The following is a 24,988-nucleotide window of genomic DNA, read 5'->3' as shown; positions in this document are numbered from 1 at the left end:
ACACTATTCAGTGTTTGCTAGCCAGTTTTAACTCCTACTTTCCAAAGCTGATTCGATTCATGCCAAAGCATGTACAGTATCATGTTATTCCATCAGTAAAACTAAAAAAAAGGAAAGGGAAAAAGTATAAAAATACTGGATTATGGAACGAGAGTAACATTCAAGCAATGGCCCACTTCCTAATTTTTAATTATTATTAAAATATCGATGCTATTAAATCTTGGTGTGTCTCAATATTTAAGCTATTTCAAAGATTTGCAATAAGGAATTGATTTCATGCATTATATTTATATATCTATAGATTTATATATCTTTTTTTTACACCGACATCAAACACAGGAGTTAAGCCAGAATTTTTAAGCACAGCTGATTAAATGAGCCATACATATGGCATTTACTGAAAGCCATAATGGAAAATTTTACACATCAGGCCAAATCAAATGCATACACACTTCGCAAACCAACATTATAACTCAGCATTACACGCCAGGTGACTGATTCCTAGGGCCTAAATTCAACTAGCAAAATTTTAATTCACACCAAGAATTGGTATAAAATGTTCTAAAAAAATTAAAAGAGAGTGAAGAGAGCAATCTTATAGCTGGCAGAGGGGAAAATCTCTTGTACAGGTTTCTATACTTCCTAGTATTTTTGACTCTTTGTCCATGGAACTGAACTTCTTTATCTTTTAATTATCACAATTAGTTTTTAAAACATCAGTTTTGGATGATAAATGGGGCATTGGCTGTAAAAGTTGGAACTAACACACCTACCTTGAAGCACCTGTCTTATTTCCTATTGCCACAACTACTTATAATGGAATCTTCCACTATTATAGTTTAGAGACTTTGCACTTCTTTCTATTTCACGGATAGAAAATTGGAATTTAGTATGCCTTTTGGAGAAGCATTAATTTATTATTCTTTTTCCTAATTAATCAATGAGTGTATTTCTTCATTAATCTTTAGCATGAGCAGATTTAGTATTTCATACCATTTCAATGACCATCCCTGTTATGAACATAGGGAGACTCTCATGAACTGTGGAGTGGACAGAACACCTGCATGGCAACTTCTGTTTCTCAAATGACCTCCCAATTGAATAAAATTAATTTAGAATGACTCATCTTTCAACCTATAGCTTTTTAAAATGGCTTCTTTGCATTAAAATAGTTAATTACAATGGTCAATCTCTTAAAAGAACAATCTCAAAGCATATGTAAAAAAATATAAATAATCCTGTTAAAAATGACTTGATATTTTTGAAATTACTTCTCAATTGACGCTATGTATCATTCCTAGGGATTATATTTATATTTCAGTATTAGCAACATTACTTAGGTTTTCTTTATTTTCTATTTTTAATGTTTTGTTGCTTTCTTTTAAAAAAAAACTAAAAAACTAGTTTGAAAACTTTTTTACAATGTTCAGTCTTGTCCTTGATACCTTACTGATCTGTTTTTGAAATGCTGAAGGTTTTTTTTATAGTTTTATATTATTTTATAGATAAACCACATTCCTGTTTCTGAAACTTCACAAAAAATGGCTTCAAAAATTACCTGATAAACAGGATCCTCTACATCTTCTTCCAAAATTGTCTATCATAAAGAAAGTCAAAGATAAAGACAAAAAAGGGAGAGAATATGAACAGCAGATGCCTAAGAGCCATATTCATGATTTAAAGCATAAGGGAACTGCATAATATATAGATGTAAAATAGATATTCACATTTGCATGTACAACCTACAGTGTATATAATTATGTATGAAATAACACCAGAAAAAGCATCACACAATTACTCCAAAGATTTCCAAGTTTTATATATAATATGTTTATTGCCAAGTCAACAAGTTCACATGATTAAGTTTCTCACCAAAGCTAAGTTGATTTTAATCACTGTCAAACATAATTGTACCAACACCAACAGTATCATCCTCAAATACAGAAACTGATCTTATATAAATTAGTTTTTAGTTTTTTGCATCACAGGTTCTGTACCACAAAAAGTCACCAAATCCAATACATATTAATTTTTTGTACTTGCCTACCAAAAATCATTAAAATACCTGATATACTGCTTGTTCACATTGTTTATCTTTTTGTGCCTTCTTTTCCAGTTCTTCTCTTTGTTTCAACTCATAAATAAGTTGGAAGAGGTCTCGTAAATCCAAAATCACAGGTTCTGCCTATAAACGATATAGAAGTAATGAATGAATGTATATGCATTAATGTAAAATATGTATAAAAGGTCTAGTTAATAGAATTCAGCATTTCTGATAAGACAGGTTTCAATGACAATAATCAAATCAGTTTGTTGCAAGTGCACTGAAATCAATGGAATTAATATGTTTGGCAGTTATCCATTACAAGTGGTCCTCATTTAATGACTGTTTTAACTTCAGCTGTGCTGAATGAGAGAGTTCTGGCTGTTGCACCACCTCTGTGGTCATGTGATCATGATTGGTGACCTTCCCTGCCAGCTTCCCACAAGTAAAGTTAGGAGAACCTGGCATGAAGTAATGATCACATAAGGTCCTTGCTTAACAACATGAAGTAACTGGGGGGGTCTGCTGTAACTGCCATTATTAAACAGCAATCGTGTGACTACTTCACAACTTCATCACTTAGCAACAAAAAATCCAGTTCCAATTATCATAATTAAATGAGGAGTGCTGCAAACAATTTAAGCCGGATGTAAATAAATAAAATTTGAAATTATTTCATTCACTAATAGAATTTGTTTAGTATGTAACATTTAATTATATTAGAAATTGAGAGCCATTTTGATCAGCATTGGGTCTTTTTTTTTTTTTGCTAGCTTGGCCTATCTGTATATGTACTCACAAATTACTATAAAATTGAACAGCTCTATGTACACATTTACAGAACTACTTTCCTGCTGGTTCCTTATTCTCAGCTAAATATTCATTGTTGGCACTGAGGCAATGTAACTTACAAAGCAAACTAATTCCCTTGTGAAAAAAAATTCAGTGAAAAAAATCCTTTCTGTTACTCCATGAATTGCATAATCAAACCAGCCAAGAAGTTTTTACAATTCAATATATTTTTATTATTAATTTGTATGCTATCCATTTGTCAGATATTAGGCTTACAGAATTAAAATGTCAAAACACCATACAGCAAAATATAAAATCAAAAGTACAGGTAGTTCCAGACTTACAACGGTTCATTTAGTGACCATTCAAAGTTACAACAGAACTGAAAAAAATGATTTATTACAATTTTTCACACTTAGAATTGTTGTAGGTTCCCTATGGTCATATAATCAAAATTTGGGCACTTGGCAACTGGCATGCATTTATGACAGCTGCACTGTCCCAGGACATGTGATCACCATTTTTAACCTTCCCAGTTGGCTTCCGACAAGCAAAGTCAATAGGGGAAGCCTGATTCACTTAACAACTGCAGTGATTCGCTTAACAGTTGTGGCAAAAAAAGGTTGTAAAATGCCTTGCTTAGCAAACAAAATTTTGGGTTCAACTGTGGTGCTATGTCAAGGACTACCTGTAGATCAGTTGCTATTCTCCAATTAAAAGTCTTCCTTCCTTTATGAAATAGCTCCATTAGCAAGAGCTCTGAATCCAGAAAAATCTTCCATTATATTTCAGTACTTTCAGAGAAATGGAACTCCAACTTGAACAATAGATGGAATATTCACAGAAGGATATTCTTCTCCTAGAAGGTTTTTGTACCAATAGGAACTTTGTCTCATTGATATTCTGTCTGGATTTCTTTCAATATACACAGCCATGAGGAACTGGGTAAAGGCTTCTACTGCCAGCCTTTGCTTGGCCTGGGGTACAGATATAAATTTGGATCTCATCAGCATACTGATGCTGATTAACTCTAAATGGATGAATGGTTTCTCAGAGCAGGTTTTGTTGATATTAAACAACTCTGGAAAATAAGCTGAGCTCTGAGGCAAACCAGATTGAAGGATCCTAGGGTTCAACTTTTCTTCCCCCAACAACACTGATAGAAGCTGCTGGAAAGAGCAGAACCAATGCAGAATAATGTCTATGATACACAGTCCTTGCACATGGCCAAAAGGATATCATGATCAAGAATATCAAATGCTGCTGGGACATGGAGAGATACACTGTCCAGCTCTGAGCAAAGGTGACTCTGAATTCCAATTGGAAGGGTTTCAAATAATCTTTTTTTTGTTTAGGACTCTCTGAAATTGGAGCCAAACCACCTTCTCATCAACCTTGCCTATAAATAGTAGGTTGGAGACCAGTCATAATGTTTTGTCTTCTGTATGCATGTAAATCCTTATTAGGACTTCATATAAAATTTATTTGTGGCTGCAATCTAAATTTAAGTGCCTCTGTGTTTTTTAGAGATACTGTATTTCAATGCAAGGAGTACATTTTGAAAGTTCATTATGGATGGCGCTGTGCAATGAAGAAAATGCAATCAAAACCAAAATAAAATTATCAGAGCGTAATTCAATACTTCTCAGATAATTTTTTTTCCTTAATGAAGTCTCAAACACAATCCAATTTGAAAATGAGTAACTGATGTTCACCCATCTCAAGCTTAAACTTATTAATGTTTTACTGGTGACTCTATTTAATAGTTCACACTATTTAAGCATAAATTTAACTTACTATACATTTAAAATGAAACTTTTAATTCAAAATTATAAGATATAGCAAAAACATATTATCTGAGATTGAAACTGATGTGTCTGAACTCACATCTGTAATTACCATATTTTAATTTCGTTTTGTAAACTTTTACAAATGCAGTTTTAGAAATCTTTGTACAGTAGATGGGAGAGAATCTCATCTATTCCTAGTGAACTAATTTGTACTTTATTTATATTGGTCAAGCTTCAAATTTTAATTAGGTGAAGATTCATTTTTATTTACTGTATACAAATTATATTTGCAAATTAATGGCAAATTAAAATGAACATAAAAGATACTTAGAGTAGACCCTGAAAATAGCTATTTGTTTTCAATTTTTTTCTACCTAAAAGAGTGGAGGGGACTAAATAAACTGATTTGTATTCAGCTGATGTATACTGCTTAATTAGAAAGCAAAATAATTACTAATTAGAAGGAATACATCAAGAAAAAACTGGGAAGGATGAACTGTGCTCATTTCTTTCCAAGACTGATATTGTTAAACTGTCATTTCAGAACACTTATGCAGGGATTATATAGTATTATATACTGCATAAAGAATGCTACTAAAGGTGATAAAATGATGATATAAATGAGAAATGATACTTAATACTTACTGCTTGGGCTGTTTTTATTGCCACAAATCTATGATTTCCTTCCTTTCCACATACATATCCAAAGGCCCGGTGGTCTGTGATATCCTTGGCGATGTATGAAATTTCATGTACTGCATGATGATGCTGTAGTAGCTGTTCATAAACAAAGCACAAGAGCATTATTAATTGAAGCTCAAGTTTTGATTGAGGCACATGATTTATTTTTATGAGGATAAGTCTGAAAAATAACAATCCCACAATGAAAAACTCATGGTTTGATTGAGTCATGCGATTTATTTTTATAAAGATGTGTAAAACAGCAGTATCACAATGAAAAGTAATGCTTCAAGCACATTTTCTTCAAGACTACATCTGAATGGTTTGATCATGTTTATAATCATTTCATGCTTTAGGTGCTTTAGGTGTTTCATCTAGTGCTTTGTTTTCAGTTAGATGAATCTTCCTCATCTGTTATCACAAACTCTCTTGTGATATTGTGTCAAATTTCAGATCTTTCAATGACAGGTTGCTTTTCTTGTGATCATTAAGACAGCTTTAGTTGTTACAATTCCTTTACCATTCCTCAGTATCTTTCAAATGGCCTTTCCGACAAACCTGCCTTATGGTTGAACATATATCCTGGACTAGCGTTAGCACTGAAATTAATATTGCTACTGTTTAAGTAAGATTAAGTAAGATTTAAAGGCCAGCTGATTTCTGGAACTTTATTTCCAAAAAAACCTGGACAACTACTGCATGGAGAAGACTCGAGCACTAATATATCTGTATTCATATTACAAGGAAAAATAGGTGCAAGTGTATACATGTAGCCTCTAGTTGGATATATTAAAAAAATTGCATGAGTTAGACAAAAAGCAGTGCGGTATCCACATGTTTAATTTCAGTTATATATACTTAATAATAATTTTCAGATATAAACTGCATTACAATATATGGTTCCTCTCTATACAAAAAAAATAATTGTGTGTGCATATTCAGATAGAAAAGAGCTTGTCATTCCTTCCTGTCATTTGTACAGTAGTTTATTTTTGCTTACCACTGACTTAGCATGCATTTTTGAGTATGTGTCTGCATTGGAAATCTGTCTTCCCAAGTGTCAGGTCCTGCAACCACTATAATGCAAAGGGTAGGGAGAATGCATTGCTATAGTTATAGTTATGAGGCTTTGGCAGTAAGAAGAAACTGTGTGCCAGAAATGACTAGATACAAATTGCTATTTGTGAATTTGGGTCCTAGAGATAAGATGGTTGTTGATGTATTGATTGCCCTCTTGCTTAATAGTGGCTATCCAGAAACACCCGGGCTTTATTTTGGGGCTGATTGGAAGAGCTGGAATTCTACTGCTTGGGGACTTCAATCTCTATTCCCTGGAAACTGAGATAGGTTGGAAATTCACAGCTTACACGGACCTATCCCACTTAATATTTCCACCAGGTCACCAAGCATATTATGTTATTCAACAATATTACTGTAACAAGACTAAGCCGGAGATGCAGCAAAAGTCTTGAATTTATGCTTAAGAGTGTATGAAAGATTAGATAAGGAGAAAAAAGTTTCAAACTAAATTCTAGTAAGAGGGAGTTGGTGGTCATTTGTAAAGAATGAAACAATTTCCTTGGAATGAGCTGATCCTTGATTCAAGCTGATCTTGGAGTCATGGTTTCTGCGTAGATAGAAGGTGAAAGTCATGATCAGAAGGACCTTTAATCAGCTTGGGTAGTGCACCAGTTGTAGATGTTCCTGGTCTATGAAATTTAGATAGTTATAACTCAAATACTCATGAGGTAGTTGGACTACTTATTATATGAGGGCTGTCTTTGCAGACAATAGGAACCTAAAAAATGCAACAACCATACTGTTAATTGAGGGAATCTACTACTCAAGGAAAACATTAACATTCTGTTAGTTGCTGCACTGGTTATTAGCCATATTTGATAATTTAAATATAATATGCCCATTAGTATATGTAAAACATATAGTACAAAGCTAGATCATTTCAGGGATTGCTTCATTCTGATTTTGTCGGTTTTGATGGTACAGTATGAGAAGATCATAGACAGGAAGACAGGTTTTCTCCTTAGTTGCATCCATATTATGGAATTCACTGCCCCAAAGAGGTATGTGGGCCCATTCACTTCTGGCATTCAAGAGGTGATGTTATAAGCTTTCTTTTTAAAATAAGTATTTGATTCTTACCCCTTGTTAGGAGATCATCATTACAAGTGGGTTTTTTAATGCTTTGTGAGCTTTTAATTAAGTTTTAATTGAGGCAACTGTTTTTTTTTAATATTTTTTCTAGAATTCTTGACTGAATGGTGCAAAAAGTGTTATAAGAAATAAGTAAATCATGTAACTGTCATTATAGCTCTCAATCTCTTCTCCCAATATTCTCTTTGTTTCTATATAAACTCTTTTTTTGGCCTATTGACTGATTCTACTTTGTATAGCTTGTTTTCTATTGCTCTGACAATACAATTTAGATAATGCCCACTCCTAAGAATTGCTATACAAGCACAATAATGTTAGGCAATGAACAAATTTATTTTTTTCGTAATAAAAAGGCTTTGGTTTTTTTTGTTTAATTTGTATCATTTAATTAGCATTTCATTAATGTTCATAGATTACAACTGTCTTAATGTTTTGTGTGTGCAAACCATCTATCTTGTATAAAAATATGGTTTTATTTTATAATCAGTGCAGATTTCATGTGATTAATTTAAACCTGCAAACATCTCATAAAGCTCAAACAGAATGCAGACACACAGAGACAGATCATGGTAACTAAATTTGCAAAAATCTTTTCATTAAGTTGTTATAACCTATTATAAATTATAGTGATTAAGAAAATCTCATGTCAATCAATGGCAGTAACAGTATAGAGAAACACAGAGAAATATCCCTTCTGCTAAATTTTAATTTATTTATGTAATTAGCACAGAAAAATAGATTTAAGGAAAGTTTAGCAGAGATTAAGATAACATTCTAAACTGGCATTTATTTCAAAGGTGAATTGACATTCATATTTGTCATTTTTTATATCATAAAAATATATGAATTACATATTATAAAGATTTGAATACACTGAATTTATTTGACTTGTAATCTACAAGTAAGGCTATTAATGGTAAACAAATATACATTAATGGTAGTCCTTGATTTATGACAGCAATTGGGAAAATTTATGTTGCTAAGCAAAGCAGCTGTTAAGTGAGTCACACCTAATTTTACTGCCTCATTTGCCATGGTTAAGTGAATCATAGTAGTTGTTAAATGAATCATATGGTCATTAAGCCAATACAGCTTCCCCTGTTGACTCTGCTTGTTAGAAGCCAGTTGTAAAGATCACAAAGGCAATCACATTACCCAGGGATACTGTAACCATTATAGATAAATTCCAGTTGCCAGGTATCTGAATTTTGACCACAGGACTATGGGGATGCTGTGATGGTCGTACGTGTGAGGACTGATTTTAAGTCACTTTTTTCAGGACTGTTGTAACTTCAAACAGTCACTAAACAAACAGGTTTAAGCTGTGTACTATATATAAAACATCCATGGTAAGTATAAATAGGAGAGCTGGTCTGGTGCAGTGATTAAGTGCCAGGCTAGAAATTGGGGGATCCTGAATTCTAGTTCCACATTAGATGACAGGCCCTGGGTCCCTCACTTTCTCTCAGCCATAGGAAGAAGACAATTGCCAACCATTTTCAAGATCTTGCCAAGAAAATTGCAGGGACTAGTCCAGGCAGTTGCCATAAATCAATACTGACTTAAAGGCCAAGCTAAGCCAAGGTTAAAAGCAAAACCAGCAATAATACAAAAATTCCAGCAGAATTCTATAATCTTTTTCTGAAATGAGCACACTGGCTGATCTTGAGAGACAGTTGCTCAACAGAGTAACACTGTCACATAAAAACAGTGTTTTCATGCCTTAACTCCCATCATGTTGGGAAAGTAGGATACTAGCAGCAGTTTCTCTCAGAACAATTGATTTGACTAGGTTGACCCAGGCTGGAGAAGACAATTCTGGAAATATTTAAGGTCCAAATCACACTGACCTTTTTATGTTAAAAATGGTTGTTTGAAGGTAAGGCAGGGTCCACAGCACAGGCGTAATATGGGGCAGCTAATAAGCAGCCCATTGCATTTTAAATCAACTGCAGCTTCAGGTTGGTCTCCAAAGACATCCCCTCTTATAACATATCATCATAATCCAAGCAGGTGATAATTAGGATGCAATTTATTGGAGCTACATCCAAGGTCCCTGCATGCCCAATCACAGTAACTATGAGTCAGATTTGCTGCATTAGGGGTGGTACTTTCTCAGCTATATTAAAATGCTGGAGCAATCAAGAGAGAGCCACAATACATTAACAGCAGATCTTTCTTGGGGTCAACTTCAGAATTAATCAGAGATCTCAGTTTTATTATGCAATTTCTTTTTAAAGGAAATATATTTATCAATCTTATATAAAACTTCAAACTGATGCCTTGTTTTGGTTAAGGCTTGGATAATAATCTTATGATAGCTCTGTAAAGCAAACAATGTCCAATATCTAGGGATGATATAAGGAGCCCCATGCCCTCTGCTGTGTGCATGGACAAATGACATTTTTACCAAACTAAAGTTAATGGGAAAACAGCCCACTTAAACAGTGTTGGGTTGCTCAAAGTGGATTGCTCAACTGTAAAGAGTTGGGTGTCAGTCCTGGTGGGGGTTAATTTTTCTACTTCTATAATGAATTTTCTAAGTCATGTTTTAATGCAGCAGTGTTCCCAAAACTAGATTACAATATTAAACATGTAATTTAATTGATGTTCTTATAAATGTAGAAGTCCAATTCTAGCTAAAATAGATACTGGCTATTACAATAAATACATAATTTAAATATTCTTTATAATTTATATATTTCTTCCACAGGAATCATCTTCTGTCAGTTATTTTGTTGGATTACAAGAATGAATAATATATAAGCAGGAGAAAGGAGGAGGTGGGGAGACACTGCATAACATCCAAACTCCAGCCAAATAAGAGAAATATCTATAATATTGACCCAAAGTTAAGCAGATAATCTATGCTGTCTAAATTGTCATGAGATCATTGTTTAAACAAATAAGGGCTTCCCAATATACTGAATTCAGCGGGCACTCAAAACTGCATCTCCATTCCATATTCTTAATTATGAGGAATATAGATTCTGTATATGAATGTTGGTTTAACCAGAGATTGGATATGTTATCAGATTCATTTTTCTTTTGTTTCAAGAAATGGTAAGCTTAAAACACTACATAAAATAGTTATGTAGGTTTCAGGGCTTAATAGAGATTTTAAGCAAGCCAGAATACTTATATAGATTTGGATGTGATTATTTTTCTAAGAATTGCAATCTTAAAATTCTAAAGCTCTACAGAAGAATGATTACAAACAGGCTAGTGCATCTACTCTCTATTCTACAGCTCTATTTCTTTACAGGATATAAGCAAGAAAAACAGATATAAGGCATTTTATTCCAGTACAATTTGAAAGCTAAACAGTGACAGTAACTGTATAAAAGATGGTGATGCCCTAGCTTGCTTATTAGGAGCTTTGCAAAAAGGACAACTGACAATATTTTGGATGAATGCCACACAAACAACTGAAGAACCATAATTATTTAGACATTTGTACAATCATGGAACATAATGGAACAAAAACTCTGTTGTCAGACCCCTTCTTGAATGATTGTATTACTAGAGACCCGAACGGATGTTTCTAGGGTTCCAAAGTTTTTAGTAATTATCCAGATCCTAAGCAAACAAACACATTCACAAAAGCTTGCTTATATCCTACTGATCGTATATTATGACATATCTGCCAATAAATTTAGCCGAGTAAATTAATTTTGTTGGAAGCATTCTTCATGAGTGCTACATATTCTCAAGTGTATTAATTATATTAGCTTATCTACATAATATAATTGTATTGATTATTAGATTTTCTTCTGCATTCAAGCTGTATGCTTTCCTTCTAATTGTAAAATTAGGTATCCCTCTTTCTTTATCTCAGGGTCCTATTAAATCCATTTTTTTGTCATTACCTTGTTGATTTTCACAGAAATTAATCTATGATCACATTCATTTGTGGAATTGGACATAAAATATTATGCTATGGTAAACTATCTTTAATGCAGGAATAGCAGATAGAAACATTTTTATTTATTCTGGAAACCTCATTAAGTCTTGGACAATCATTATATTTCCAATGGTTGATGCAAAACTACTACCTTGTAATTTGTACCAGGCTATTAAGAAGCAGTAAAGAATCAGACTCAATTGAACAGAAGGGGAAAAAAACATGTTTACAGTCACTATCCTGTCAGTATTTATAGAGAACTTAAGTAAATGGCTGTCAATAAATTTCTAGACACTAGTAAGCATGTTGTGTCCCAACACAGTAGGTATAGAATGAAGTACTTTATATTAGTTTAGAACATCCCTCTGTTTTAGGAAACAATTAGCCCTGAAAAGCTTCTAAATTCAATGTAGAACATATCAATTGTCCATAGACTTCTTTAACTAATTAGTTCTAAGTTGTTCTACAAACAGAAAATTCATATTATTCAGGGCATATTCATGTACAACCTTATATTTCATACTTACCTGCCTGCTACTATTCTGCTAGAAAACTAATTAAAAACAAGCAAGAAAAATACACTTTGAAATCAGCTACTACTGATTCACGTTTTCAATCTATGTGTGTGTAAAGAAATCAGTGAACTATTTTTACATTTGTGAAAAGGATTAAAGTAATGGAACACAACTATAACAAGAACAGGACATAGGAATAGCCTTTTAAGTGTATTTTTTTCTATTCGCTTCTAAATGTTTACGATTCCTGGAATAATTTAATTTCACCAAAAATACATTCTGATTACACAATGTTTGGTTCTGCTTAATTTAAAATTTAGCATTCAGGCTCAACTCCAGATTAGAAACAAGAATTCAGAAATGCTTAGTGTCCACAGAATTTTTAAATACTAGCATATTTTCTCTTCTATTTCAAAAGGCTAGAAAAGTACTATTCCAGAAGTCTGAGTGAAACTTTTGGCTTGTTTTAAATTTACCCACCTTTATTTTAAGATCAAAGCTGTTAAAGAAAAAAATTAGGAAGGGAATATTTACACAGCACCCTAAGTTTTAGCTTTTCTTGATTACTATTTGCCATTAAGTCAGCCTCAACCCTTTACCAAGAATAAAACTCTAGGATAATCTGTCCCCAAACTGGTCCTTCAGGTCTTCAATTGCTACATCCATTACCACTGTAACGGAATCCATACACTTTGTTTCTAGTTGTCCTCTTCTTCTTTTTCTTTCCAGCTTTCTTAGCACAGTCTTAAGGAGACTTGGTCTTCTTATATTGCATCCAAAATATTGTAACTGAATCATTTTGCTGTGAATGAAAACTCTATGATCCATGTATTTGCTTCGTGGGATCTATAATATTCTCAAGCTTCTGTTATTAACGCTACATATTTCTAAATATCTGATCACATGTTGGAGTCCTCACTAGTTCACAGAGTAATCCTGTATTTTCCCTGCAGTCATGCTGATTTTGATCTATATAAACAATTCTGTCTAAACATCACCTAGTATTGTATAGAAGACACAAAAATGTGTCTATTGCTTCTAATCAGTTTTGCCAATGAGGACTAATTGCATCTTATGAGCAAAGTCAGTCTTATTCAAGTTCTCACAGATTATCTAGCATTATAAAATAAAACCAAATGTTCCTTATTCTAGTTCTGAATAGAATGTTCAAAGGTATAATAAGATTCATAAATCTTCATATCCTAAAAACCATTTCAAGAGCACAGTATGCAAAATGCACAGACTTAATGGGAATATTCACATCCTATCATTTTTTATGTTTCCTTATAATTCTTTGACATTATTTATTTAGCAGTATTTAGTAGTATTTTTGAGCTGATATACTAGATTCAGGAATGACTTCTTGAGGGAAGGCATATTTTGAAACCTAGTCAATTCTTATTATGTGTGGAGCAAGCATACAAATGTCAGTTTCACAATGCCATCCCCACAATAGTTCCTCTCCAAATATATGCAAGATCAACAAGATTAGTAGAAAATACTCTGAACCCAAATTTATCCCCAAGGTGAAAATTTAATTAAAATATATCATTCTAACCCAGTGGTTCTCAACTTTTCTAATGCCGCGACCTCTTAATACAGTTCCTCATGTTGTGGTGACCCCCAACCATGAAATTATTTTTGTTGCTATTTCATAACTGTAATTTTGCTACTGTTATGAATCGTAATGTAAATATCTGATATGCAGGGTGTATTTTCATTGTTATGAATTGAACATAATTAAAGCATAGTGATTAATCACAAAAACAATATAGCAATGCTCGATGGAGAAGCTTATTCTTCCTTGCTCAAAAATGTTGGGAGAGAGGGAAGGGGAAGGAAGGAAGGAAGATTGAAGGGGAAAGGAAGGAGATGGAGAAGGAAGGAGATTGAAGGGCGAAGGAAGGAAGAAGAGAGATTGAAGGGGAAGGGATGGAGATGGAAGGAAGGAAGGAAGGAAGATTGGAGGGGAAAGGAGGAGATGGAGAAGGAAGGAGATTGAAGGGGGAAGGAAGGAAGGAAGGGAGGAAGGAAGGAAGGAAGGAAGGAAGGAAGGAAGGAAGGAAGGAGAGAGATTGAAGGGGAAGGGATGGAGATGGAAGGAAGGAAGATTGAAGGGGAAAGGAAGGAGATGGAGAATGAAGGAGATTGAAGGGGGGAGGCGCTGCCAAGGACACACAAGCAGCTCCGCACCATTGCCCGGAGAGGGGAGGAGGCTCTGGCAGAGAGCCTGATAGAGAGCCAAGCTTAGTGACTGTTCAAAGTTACAACGGCACTGAAAAAGTGACTTATGACCATTTTTCACACTTATGACAGTTGCAGCATCCCCAGGATCATGTGATTTACATTTCGATGTTTGGCAACTGATTCATATTTATGGTCACATTGTTTCAGGGTCATGTGATCCCCTTTTGCAACCTTCTGACAAGCAACGTTAATGAGGGAAACCAGATTCACTTAACAATCATGTTACTAATTTAATCTCTCTCTCCCTCTCTCTCTGTCTCCCTCTTTCTCTCTCTCTCCCTCTCGCCCCCGATTTCTCTCTCCCTCTCCCTTTCTTTCTCTCCCCCCCTCTTTTTCTCTCCCTCTCTCCCCCCTTTATTTCTCTCCCTCCCTCTTTCTTTCTTTCTTTCTTTCTTTCTTTCTTTCTTTCTTTCTTTCTTTCTTTCTTTCTTTCTCTCTCCCTCTTTCTCTTCCTGTTTCCCTTTCTTTCTCTCTCCCTCTCTCTCTCCCTTTCTCTCCCTGTCTCCCTTTCCTTCTCTCTCCCTTTCTCCCTCTTTCTCCTTCTCTCTCTCCCTGTCACTCTCTTTCTCTCTCTCCCTCTCTCTATTTCTCTTTCCCTCTTTCTCTCCCTCTCTCTATTTCTCTCTCCCTCTCTTCCATTCAAAGATCCTTAAAATCCTTAAAAGTTATGCTTGGGTGGAAGACTTTTTCTTTTACAGATGGGGTAGGTTGGCAGACAAGTACTCAAAAAAAAAAGGGAAAAAAGTGCGAATAGGTATTCAGTAGCTAGCTTGAAGTTTGAATGACTTCTTTCTCTTGCCACCAGCTTCTAGGAGGAGCAAAAGACATCCAGCACTGCACCGGCTGACTTAGTTTTCTGCGACCTCCTGTTGACGCTTGAGGGGGGGAAAAGGACATCCGAGGAGGGAAGTTATGTTGGACTGTCGACTCTGTGTTGAGCCCGTGGGCCCGACATTTGTGGGCAGGCGGGAACTCACCTGCTGAGCTGCCATCTCCCCATCGCCCTCCATGCTGGCTGGCTCCATCGCCAGACCTCCCAGCTGACAAGCTCACATTCAGGGGGTAGCCAGCTGACGGGCGCCGAAGATTGGCACTGCGGTGGCCTCCCAGCCACCCGCTTCTTCAGCTGGAGCAATTGCCAGGGCTTGCATGGTCGCCGGCGGTGGGGAGCTCATCAGTGGCCATTGGGGACACCAGCGGTGCAGTGCCACGGAGGCTTAAGGTGTAGGATGCAGAGCGGTGCGGTGCCATGGAAGGCGGCAGGACAGGAAGGAGGGGTTACCTGCATCCTGCTGGCCGAACTCTGGAAGCCTGCCTGAATGAAGAATTTTAGGGGGAGTTTAAAGCGAGACAGGTTCCTAAGAGTATGATGTGTGAGGCATGGGGGGCATTGGTGGCAGTCTGCCCCTCCCAAGCTGGAGTGGCTGGTGCAGCCATCCCCGCCCCCATACCCCAGCCTGCAGCCGCCCTGCCAGCCCCGCCGCTCACCCTACGCAGCCCCGCCCTGTAGAGCAGGCTCCGCAGCTCCCACAGCACCAGCTATACACCACACTGATGGTGAGAGCTTGCGGTTGCCGAGCCAGACGCCAATGCAGGGTGGCGGGAGGGCATGGGCTGCGGGCAGGTCGAAACGGTGGCAAGCATCGTGGGCCAGGCGTTCCAGGGTGGCCATATAGGCACACAGGGTGAGGCAGTGGTGGCGCAGGTTCAGCACTGGCTAGGCCACCAGCTGGCCCAGCCCACCAGCTGGCCCAGCCCAAGGAAGGTCAGCCAGCACCAACTCTGCCACCACCTTTCCCGCACAGCCGCGCCACCTTTCCCGCACAGCCGGGCCCCACAGCTCCCACAGCAGCAGCCGCAATACACACCGATGGTGCACGAGGTGAGCATGAGGCAGGCGAGCACATGTTTTCCATGCTTCAGTACCTGGCTCTCCATGTAGCAGCGCGACATGGAGAGCCTGGCTGACACAGGTGAGCACGAGGCAGGAGTGCACATGACTCCGCTTTTTCGGCAGGGCTGAATTAAGTGCTGCTCCCCACCTCCCACCTCTGGTCCTCTTTTACTTACAAGTAGGAGATGGCGTAGTTGCTCAGCAGGGAGGGGTGAAAAGTTCCTGCAAACTCACCTTTGCTGCAGACAAGTTGCATGTGCAACTTTTTCAGGCTGGGTCTTTTGGCATGCTCTGCAGTGCAGAGACAGCCATTAACGACCAGGTCTGGACAATTCTTATTGGCTTTCGAAAGCCAATAGATTAGAGTCTATTCAATAGAGTCTATTCTATTAGCTTTCAAAAGCCAATAGAATAAGAGGGAGTAGCACAGCTAAGGAAAAGGGGGAAAAATGGCGGACTGCGTTGTTTGGCGACTCCCATGAAATGGTCGTTTGACCCCAAATGGTCACGACCCACAGGTTGAGAACTGCTGTTCTAACCTGAACAAACAACTTGTCTACACTTCAGTCTGATCAAGTTTCATGTTCTTGCAAATTCTGCCAAGGATAGGCAGGAATCTGGGAAAAGGTTCCAAACGAACCTTGCAGTGTTTCTTCTGAAACAAAGGTCTTAGTCCTCTTTTATACTGCTTATGATATCCTTCTCAGGTAGCCCCTTCTTTTAACAAGATCACACATCCAGTATACGTGCACCTCCTTTTCCCTTTACTGGAACTTTGGGAAATCTTTTAACATTGTTTGCAACCTAGATTACCTGAAGACTTATTTATAATTTCTAAACAATTCCAAACATTTCTGGAAGGTGCAGTAAGCTTCACTGAATATTAAATGATATAAATTTGGTTCCCTAGGTCTCAGTCTCCCATAGGATCTCAGCTACAGCTTTCTCTGCCATCCAGTTTACTTTATACAAGTTTTTCTCTCTCCAATCTTCTCAAGCATTCATGTCTTTTTTCCCCTATATTTCTGAAAAAAGAAAGATTAGAGAAAGAAAATCTGTATAATTTGTCCTCCATATGATTGGAACCAAGTTGCCTTGATTGTTAGCTTCCTTATCTTACATCCACAGTGTGTATTCAGGAGGTTTCATCTATGGGATAATTACCTATACACACTGTATTTAGCTTACCTGAAATATTCAATGTATTTGCTAACTCTTCTCCTGTATTTTGAAGCAAAACATTTTAATATAACAAAGAATAGTGTTTTAGTACAGCATCTAAAGATTTTTACAAATTATAATCAAGGTATTTTCTATTCTTGAATAAAGGCATGATGGTTTAAAGTCACTTCACACCTTTGTTGATATGTCCCTTAATGACAGTGGATTATGAATATGATTAATGATTAGGATAAATATTAGATCTTTATTTCAAATTTACAGCACTGCTGAACAACATATACACCATGCATTGCATAATGTCAGATTTCCATAATTTCATTTTGTGTTTTTAGAGACAATTTGCCAGCTCAGAAATGAGCCCATGCAATTATGATGTACAGACAGTCCTTGACTTATGACCACAATCGAATCTGGAATGTTGGTTATAGGTCATTCCAGTCATTAAGCAGGTCACAAATTAATAGGACTTGATTTTATGACCATTTTTATGACAGGTAGTAAGAAAATTAGTAGTTAAGCAAACCACATAATCATTAAACGAATCCAGCATTCCCAATGGACATGTTTTGCCATTTTCTATAAGTAAGTTGTGCAAATCATGTGCAAGGGTGACTCATAAACTTGTTGTCTGGATCACTGAAAACAGTGAGAATATCTCAGCACTATATTAAAGCAAACCTAAGGCCTTTTCTGGTTTTCAGAGCATATATACGACCGGATTGACATGGATTCTTACACTCCCCCATGGGCTACACCCACCTGCTCCGTGATGGACCAACGGATTCAAAAAAAAACCTCCCCCAAAACCTCCCCAGATAGCAAATCGGGCAAACACGTCATGATGACCTGATCCCGCCAGAAGAAGGAAAGGGATTCCCAGGGGATGAACGGAGACGGCTCTTGTGACCAGGGTGAGGAGGAGATTGTTATTGGCAAACAGGATCGAATATCTGCGATGAGAGATGAGGGGACGAGTAAAGATCTTGTGAGCTGCTGCGGGAATGTGCGCCCGACGTGCTCAACACTGGGAGCGCAACATCCGAATCACCCCCCCCCCCATTGCCGGGGTGCCAAATCAGTTGTTGGTCGTCAGGAGCGAGAAAGCTCCTGGCAGGCAGGAATGAACAAGAGGCTAGTCGGTTGCATATTGGTCATCAACGCACTGCCACTTGTGTAATAAACAAATGCTCAGATGGACATGGCGAGGGGGCCGTGGGGTAGGATAACGATTGGATGGGGGTGGTGTCCGTGGATAGGGGAATACATTGTAAAAAGGAAACGGTAGGGTCAAGACATACAATGGGATTAAGGAAGAACTGCAACCCCTCCAAAGTATGTTATTGTATACAGGAGGATGAGGGGGGAGGGGGGAGGGGGCAATCACCATTAGTAAGTAAAGGGAAAAGAACTCCCTCTAGCTCTGGAGTTAATAAGGAAAATACTTACAGTAAAGCACAGAGGAGGTATGGGAAAACATCATGCATTGATGTAGGCAGTGTATCTGAGATACGGCGCAATCAGCTGGGTCCAATAACGCGTTCTAGAAGCCGGATACAGGCTACTAACATCGTATAAAGGCTTCTTCCCAGTGACTATTTTTAAAGCCCTGATGAGGTTGGGTGGTCCCAACGAAAGCTCGGCTTATTAAAATTTTTATTACTTTCCTCTTGGTGATCGGTATTTATTTATTGGTTTTATTATGGACATACCCAAGAGTCGAATTTTTAGCTTTATAACTCATCAATATATATATTTGTTTTCTGAGGTTTTCGCGGGTGTTTGTATGTAGGTCTTTGGTTATTCAGGTTTTCTCCCACGTAAAATTGGAAGTGTCTTGGCGACGTTTCGACGAAGTCCCATTCATCATCTTCAGGCTGGTGTTTTCAGCTTCGTGCTTCGAAGAGCAATGTGTGGTCTTAGCTGTTTCTTTCTTTTAACTGCCAGTGGAGGTATGAACTGATTGGGTGGGAGCTTGGCTGTGTTCTGATTGGGTGAAGGTGTGTTCTGATTGGTTAGGGGTTTGATTGGATGGGGGGGTTGGCTGTGCTCTGATTGGATGGGGGGTTGGCTGTGCTCTGATTGGATGGGGGAGTGTTCTGTTTGGGTGGGGGCTTTGTTGTGCTCAGGTTAGTCTGAGTTGCAGGGGGATTTAAGACGGTGGGCTGCCTTGCTATTTTTTGGCTTCGCGTTCGTGGTCATGCCTCATCTTCATGGTGGGTGTCAGTTTGCTTCATGTATGGATTGGAGGGGTTTAAAGTGGCTAATGATGCAGCTGTGGTCTGGCTTCTAGTTTGTGGTCGTGCCTCATCATCGGTGTCACTTTGGGTTTGCTTTTTGCGTGGATGTGTGGTGATGACATCCTGTGTGGTTTTAGTGCATACATACATACATACATACATACATGTATTCAAGCACATAAAAAAATAAGTGAATAATGATTTGCAATGAAGAATGCAATTGGCATTGCTGATTTTTTTTTTAATTCTCTCCTCATAAATATGAAAGCCGCAATAAAATGTGGTTTCAAAAAGAATTTATAATGCACCTTGTTTCAAGAAGATATTCGAAATCAAAAGTTTTGCTGGGCATAAAACCACCTTTCCATTGCTCACTATTGCTGCTTTTGTTTATCTGCAGTTTTACTTTGTGACCAAGCATTATGTTTTGTTTTTTGACATACTTGTATAATATGCTAGAACTGAAAACTAAAGTGCAAACATTTTAAATAATATATAAACAAGCCTGTTATACAAGATTTAAGAACATCCAAGATCTTAGTTCACTGAGAATTACACACAAATCTGTATATTAGCTAGAAGGACCCCAATACTGCTTTAGAAAAATCTAGGATAGAGAATAAAATGTAGTGTCAAACTAGTCCTTAGGCATATCTACAGGCATAGTCTATCCATTTCAATGTCACTTCATGCAATGTATTGTTAAAAACTGCAATGATGGGAATCTGAGAAACAGATGCCCTGTGGCTTTCATAGTTACTTAAATAGCTTATACAGCACTTTTAATGCCTTTCGCAGTAATAAAGTCTTACATTTACCAATGCCTTTTTTGCTTTGCTAACTATACCATGGCAGAGAAGACTGTGTGGTTATGGGAGTCTTGCCTGCCACAACTTACAGTATATCATTAGCTTCATAGATGGGTTAGCAATACATAAGATTATAACAAGTGGGATAGCAGCTGGGAAGTAGTCTTCTTACATTTCTCTTTTAAAATCAAGAGACAGGTGGGTTTTTAAAGAGAAGAGCCACATTATCATGTTCAGCTGCTGTTCCTCCTTTTTGCATCTTGATGGTAAACAATATTGATTATGAGGACTCTATACTCTTTGTAACAACACTTCTGGATAAAACACCACAAAAGTGTTACTATAATTTTTAGAAATATTGGCGGATGAGTTTTGAAGTGTTTCGAAGGCCATTCTTCAGCAAGAAAAAAAGATTTTAAAAAAAGATATGCTCTTTTGAAGGAAAAGGCTTTATCAGAGCATGAGTAGCTTTCTAATGTACTCTCTACAGACTGTCAATTTCCCTTGATAAAGACCTATACTTAATTTGGAAGAAACTACTTGGGATTTTTTAAAAATGTAATAGCTGGACTAATTGATATGTTTTAATACAGCTCTTTTTGTTGCTTTACTTTTTCAAATTTTTGCCTCTCCAATACAAAAACAAAACAGTTGTCATCTACCTTATAGTATCTTCCTAAGGATTGAGAAAATGAAATATATAAACTGGATTTCCATTTTTTTTTTACAGATCAGCTTGTTATCAGGACCAAATAAATATGCTGATTGAAGCTGATTGAAGCTGATACATTGAAGCTGATACAAGTTACTGAAATCCGTAGAGCAAAGTTACAAAGATATGGTGTTTATTTTTTCCACACTGCTTCTAGAATTTTTTGTTAGCCACCCAGAGTCACTTTGGTTGAAAGTGGGAGGCTGTACAAATGTTACAAACAAAAAACAAATGTTGCAATTATTTATACCAATTGGAAGCTTTACTACCATCCACAGTATGGACAAAATTCCATGGCAACAAGGTAAATATATTCATGCTGACTTTATATTGTCCATCATTACATAAAAAATATGTGGAGATTAGGAAAATTTATGAATGTTCACAAAGTAAATGGATGCTTATAGATTTATCCAAAGCTATCCATAGAAGTTATCACTAAGTTTAGATATCTTTTTTAAATGAAACACATTGTTTCATTCAGAGCTATGGCCATATAAATAAATAAATTAAATTAAAATATATTTTAATAAATTAAAATTATTAAATTTATACTTGCAAAAGGTATAGCTGTGTTGAACATGAAATGGGAAGGTAACCCATTTTCTGCATGCTTCTATTCTCTAAATCTAGTATCTTGGGTTAACATATTGCAAAGATTGCTTGGACATTACTTCCAATGTAATCTACCAGATCCCCTTGCCCCTGTGACTATGTAGGACAGATGGGGAGGAAGTTAACCACCAGATTGCAAGAATATAACAGTCTGATGAGATCTGTAGTCTCCCAATGCAATGAACAAGGATATACATTCAATTTTGCAGGTACTAAATTGTTATATGAGCAAGAACAAAAATAGTGAGAAGTGATGGAAGCCTGGAAAATGGGCTGATTTATCACCAGCATATTAAGTACTTAGGAGGCAAGGGCTTGGCAACACAAGGAAACAAAAGCCAACAACCTGGTCATCAATATCCCAATCAACAACTAAAAAGCCAGCCACACACTACCAGCCACCATATAAATACCACACACAGAATAGCCCAATGCATACACTCTGCTAGAGAGAAGTTCCCTGAGGATGGGCTCTAGCACAAGTCCAAAAACTCAGGAGCCTAAACCTCTGGTCTCAGTGAGTGACCTAGATTGGATCCTGCAACATTATCCTGGGACAGATATATTTGCCTTCATATCGATATAGTTAAGAGTATTTACTCATTGCTACTTGTGAGACATAAAGTGAAATAATATTCTTTCAAAAATGTTCCCCAAAACTTTTCTCTCAGAATCCTCTTATCGAGAGAGAGAGAGAGAGAGAGAGAGAGAGAGAGAGAGAGAGAGAGAGAGAGAGAGAGAGAGAGAGAGAGAGAGAGCATTTCTAATCATAGACTACCCAAATCAAATAAACAGAGAAACAGCCAATGTTTTAATATATTATGTCTTACATAAATATACAAGCAGAAAAGATGCCATGCCAGATGTCGTTCATCATTTCCTAATGGCACATCCACAGCATCTGTCTCAGTTTCAGGGGGAAAAAAACACACCCTCATCTGTTCTGTTTAAACACATTTTGTTATAGCAGCCATTACAAAATATGAGGGAGAAAAAAAGCCTCAAGGGATGAATTCCCCTAAACTCAAGGACACTTCATTTAAAATCCATATTAAAAAGTAAGAGGTACCAGGATTCTATACATTTTATTAGCCAACAAACCTGCCCCCTCCCCCCATAACATCTGTCAGCGTAGCAACAAAACATTCCCTGGTCACTCTTGTGTAGTAGCATTTCTTGTTTGTGATAGGCATCCAGGCAACTGACCATAAACAAGTCAGCCTTAAAATATTCCCTCATTCTGCTTCTTATTGTTCTATAATAGACTACACCTTGAAAAAATAAGACATTTTTTCTCTTCAATATCCATCAGTTTACTGATAGCTGAATGAAATATAGATGCCATATTTATATTGCTGTACAGTAGATAAGCTACCTGTTCATTCTCAGGATACACATTTTGGATTTTCATACTTGGAAGGCACAGGTTCTGTTGCTAATTATAAGTAAATAATATATTACTACATTATCATTACAACATGCCTTATCCATGATAAAACTGTGTAGATCTTCAGTGGAGTGCTTCACTTTGGTGGAGGGTCACAAAACATCATCTTGAAGCAGCTTCATTATGCAAAATGGCATCCTGGCATAGAAAAGTGAAGCTAGGCTTAATGCCGCCACAGTTTGTTACCAGCATATTACAAATGGTAGTTGACAGAAATTGAAAGATGATGCAAAGTGCCTCATGAAAGCAAACAGTATTACATCTTTGCCTTGAGCAGATTCACCCTAGCACTTTCATGGCACAAAGTACATTAAGAAACCGAAATCATTCCTGCTTCCTGCAGGACTAATACATAGTAGATCACAATTAAATGGATGTCATGCAATGGAAAAATGCTTAAGTCCTCGGATTTTGAGAAAAACAAGAACTTAAAGCCAAGTATGAGCTACTGTTATCAATTTATTCCCTTACTAAACTTGTGATACTAAAAAGTCAGAAAAATGTTGCACAGCTTCAGGAGGTAATTTACTGGCATTTCTTGGATACATTTTTCTTAGAATGTTTACTCTCACAAACCCTGACTTATTATTACAGTGTTCAATGTTGACCATAGGGAGGTATAACAAATAAGTAATGAGTAACCTATTTGACATACTGATATGTCCATCCCTCCCTAAGACATTGTTTTAAAGTAGCATATGGAAGATGTGATGCTGTGGTTAAAGTGAAAAGAAAGAGTTACTTGGTGCTTTCATTCCAAGGAAAATAATAGCTTATGATTTTAGACACAGAACTTGTCTAGATCACAGTATAGATTTTATTTTTAAAGCTACGATAGTAAATAAATTGTTCATTATATATATGGAGTGAAAAGAAATGTGGAAGCAGGGGATGCAACTTCCGAAACCAATGTAAAAGAATACACTTGCACAGCTCTGAAATACAAATGAAAGAAGCTGAAAGGAGTAAGAAGATTATTTGTAGCATAGCATCAGGGTCCTCCAGACTAAGGTTCAGAGAAGCTTGAAGGTGTGTTTGAAAGCAGGTCAATAATAACAAAAGAGAAATGTGCACTGTACCCTAAGAGTTGATGGAGACCTTTAAGTTGCAAGAGTCTCTTGAACCTTCCCAATATGAATGAACTGATACAGAAGAGAGAGGTATTTAGAATGTTGGCTGTCACAAAGATTGTGCTTTTGTTATGGAAACTTCCACTGCAAGCAACGGTAAATAAATTGGAGATTCGCTATAAATTTTAGCAATATTATCCTGCTGAACTGATGGAAATGCTTATTGCTTCTAGCCCTAGCCTCAATAACCTTATGATTTGGAGAGTTTTTTATCTTCTTCTTCTTCTTTTTGTTTAAGAGATCTAATAGCATGACCATGGAGAAAAAGAAATAGAAAAAACCCAAATTATTATAGTTATTTTATATACTACATGAAACTATAGTAGATTGATGCTATATTTGAAGTAAACTTTATTTATTAAGTTCAGTTTCAATTAAAATTAAATTAAAATTAAAAATTGATGTATTTTGAAAGAAAGAGAAAGAAAAAATATATCTAAGAGTTTGTGTGAGAGAACAGTCTGAAAGTGCCTTTTAAAAAGAAATTTCAATATTATCCAGAGGTGGTCATTTCTACTGCCCCAAGGAGCTTGTCACATTGAATTATAATATCACTTTATTTCAATTAAACCAAAATGGTGCATTGAGAAACCTATGCTGAGGCAGCAATCCCACAACATAAGGTTCCAAGGACTTCAAGAGCAGAACCTAAAAACAAAAGCCAAGCTTGACTCTTGTTTTCAGTAAATTAAGTTTGGCATTAGGTTTCACTCCTTCTTCTCCAATCTGAATCACAAAATCACAATCATACAGTAGTTAAATACTATATCAGCTTAGTTCAAAACGAGCAGAGCTGCTTCACTTACAGTATCTCTTT

The 24,988-nt window shown here is 36.8% G+C and overlaps 1 protein-coding gene across 17 annotated transcripts in view; it reads right to left on the bottom strand.

Moving 5' to 3' along the window:
* DAB1 (DAB adaptor protein 1) overlaps positions 1-24,988 on the bottom strand; it is a 298,012-nt gene that overhangs the window by 60,129 nt on the left and 212,895 nt on the right. For 14 of the 17 annotated variants that reach the window (XR_005553761.1, XM_039319766.1, XM_039319761.1 and 11 more), the window contains 3 exons: positions 5,272-5,403; positions 2,066-2,185; positions 1,559-1,597 (listed from right to left, as the gene is read on the bottom strand). Coding sequence is in view for 16 of the 17 variants with exons in the window: in XM_039319766.1 (XP_039175700.1) it covers positions 1,559-1,597; positions 2,066-2,185; positions 5,272-5,403 (291 nt within the window). In the remaining variant the exon portion in view is untranslated. The remainder of the gene's footprint in view (positions 1-1,558; positions 1,598-2,065; positions 2,186-5,271; positions 5,404-24,988) is intronic. The other 3 variants (XM_039319773.1, XM_039319772.1, XM_039319771.1) reach the window with 1 other exon arrangement.

The sequence above is a fragment of the Crotalus tigris genome, unplaced genomic scaffold (assembly GCF_016545835.1).
Source record: "Crotalus tigris isolate CLP2741 ecotype Arizona unplaced genomic scaffold, ASM1654583v1 scf7180000023617.9722795, whole genome shotgun sequence".
Taxonomy (NCBI): Eukaryota; Metazoa; Chordata; class Lepidosauria; order Squamata; family Viperidae; genus Crotalus; species Crotalus tigris.
The sequence above is the reverse complement of the archived record's forward strand: the minus strand, read 5'-3'. Positions and strand labels throughout refer to the sequence as shown.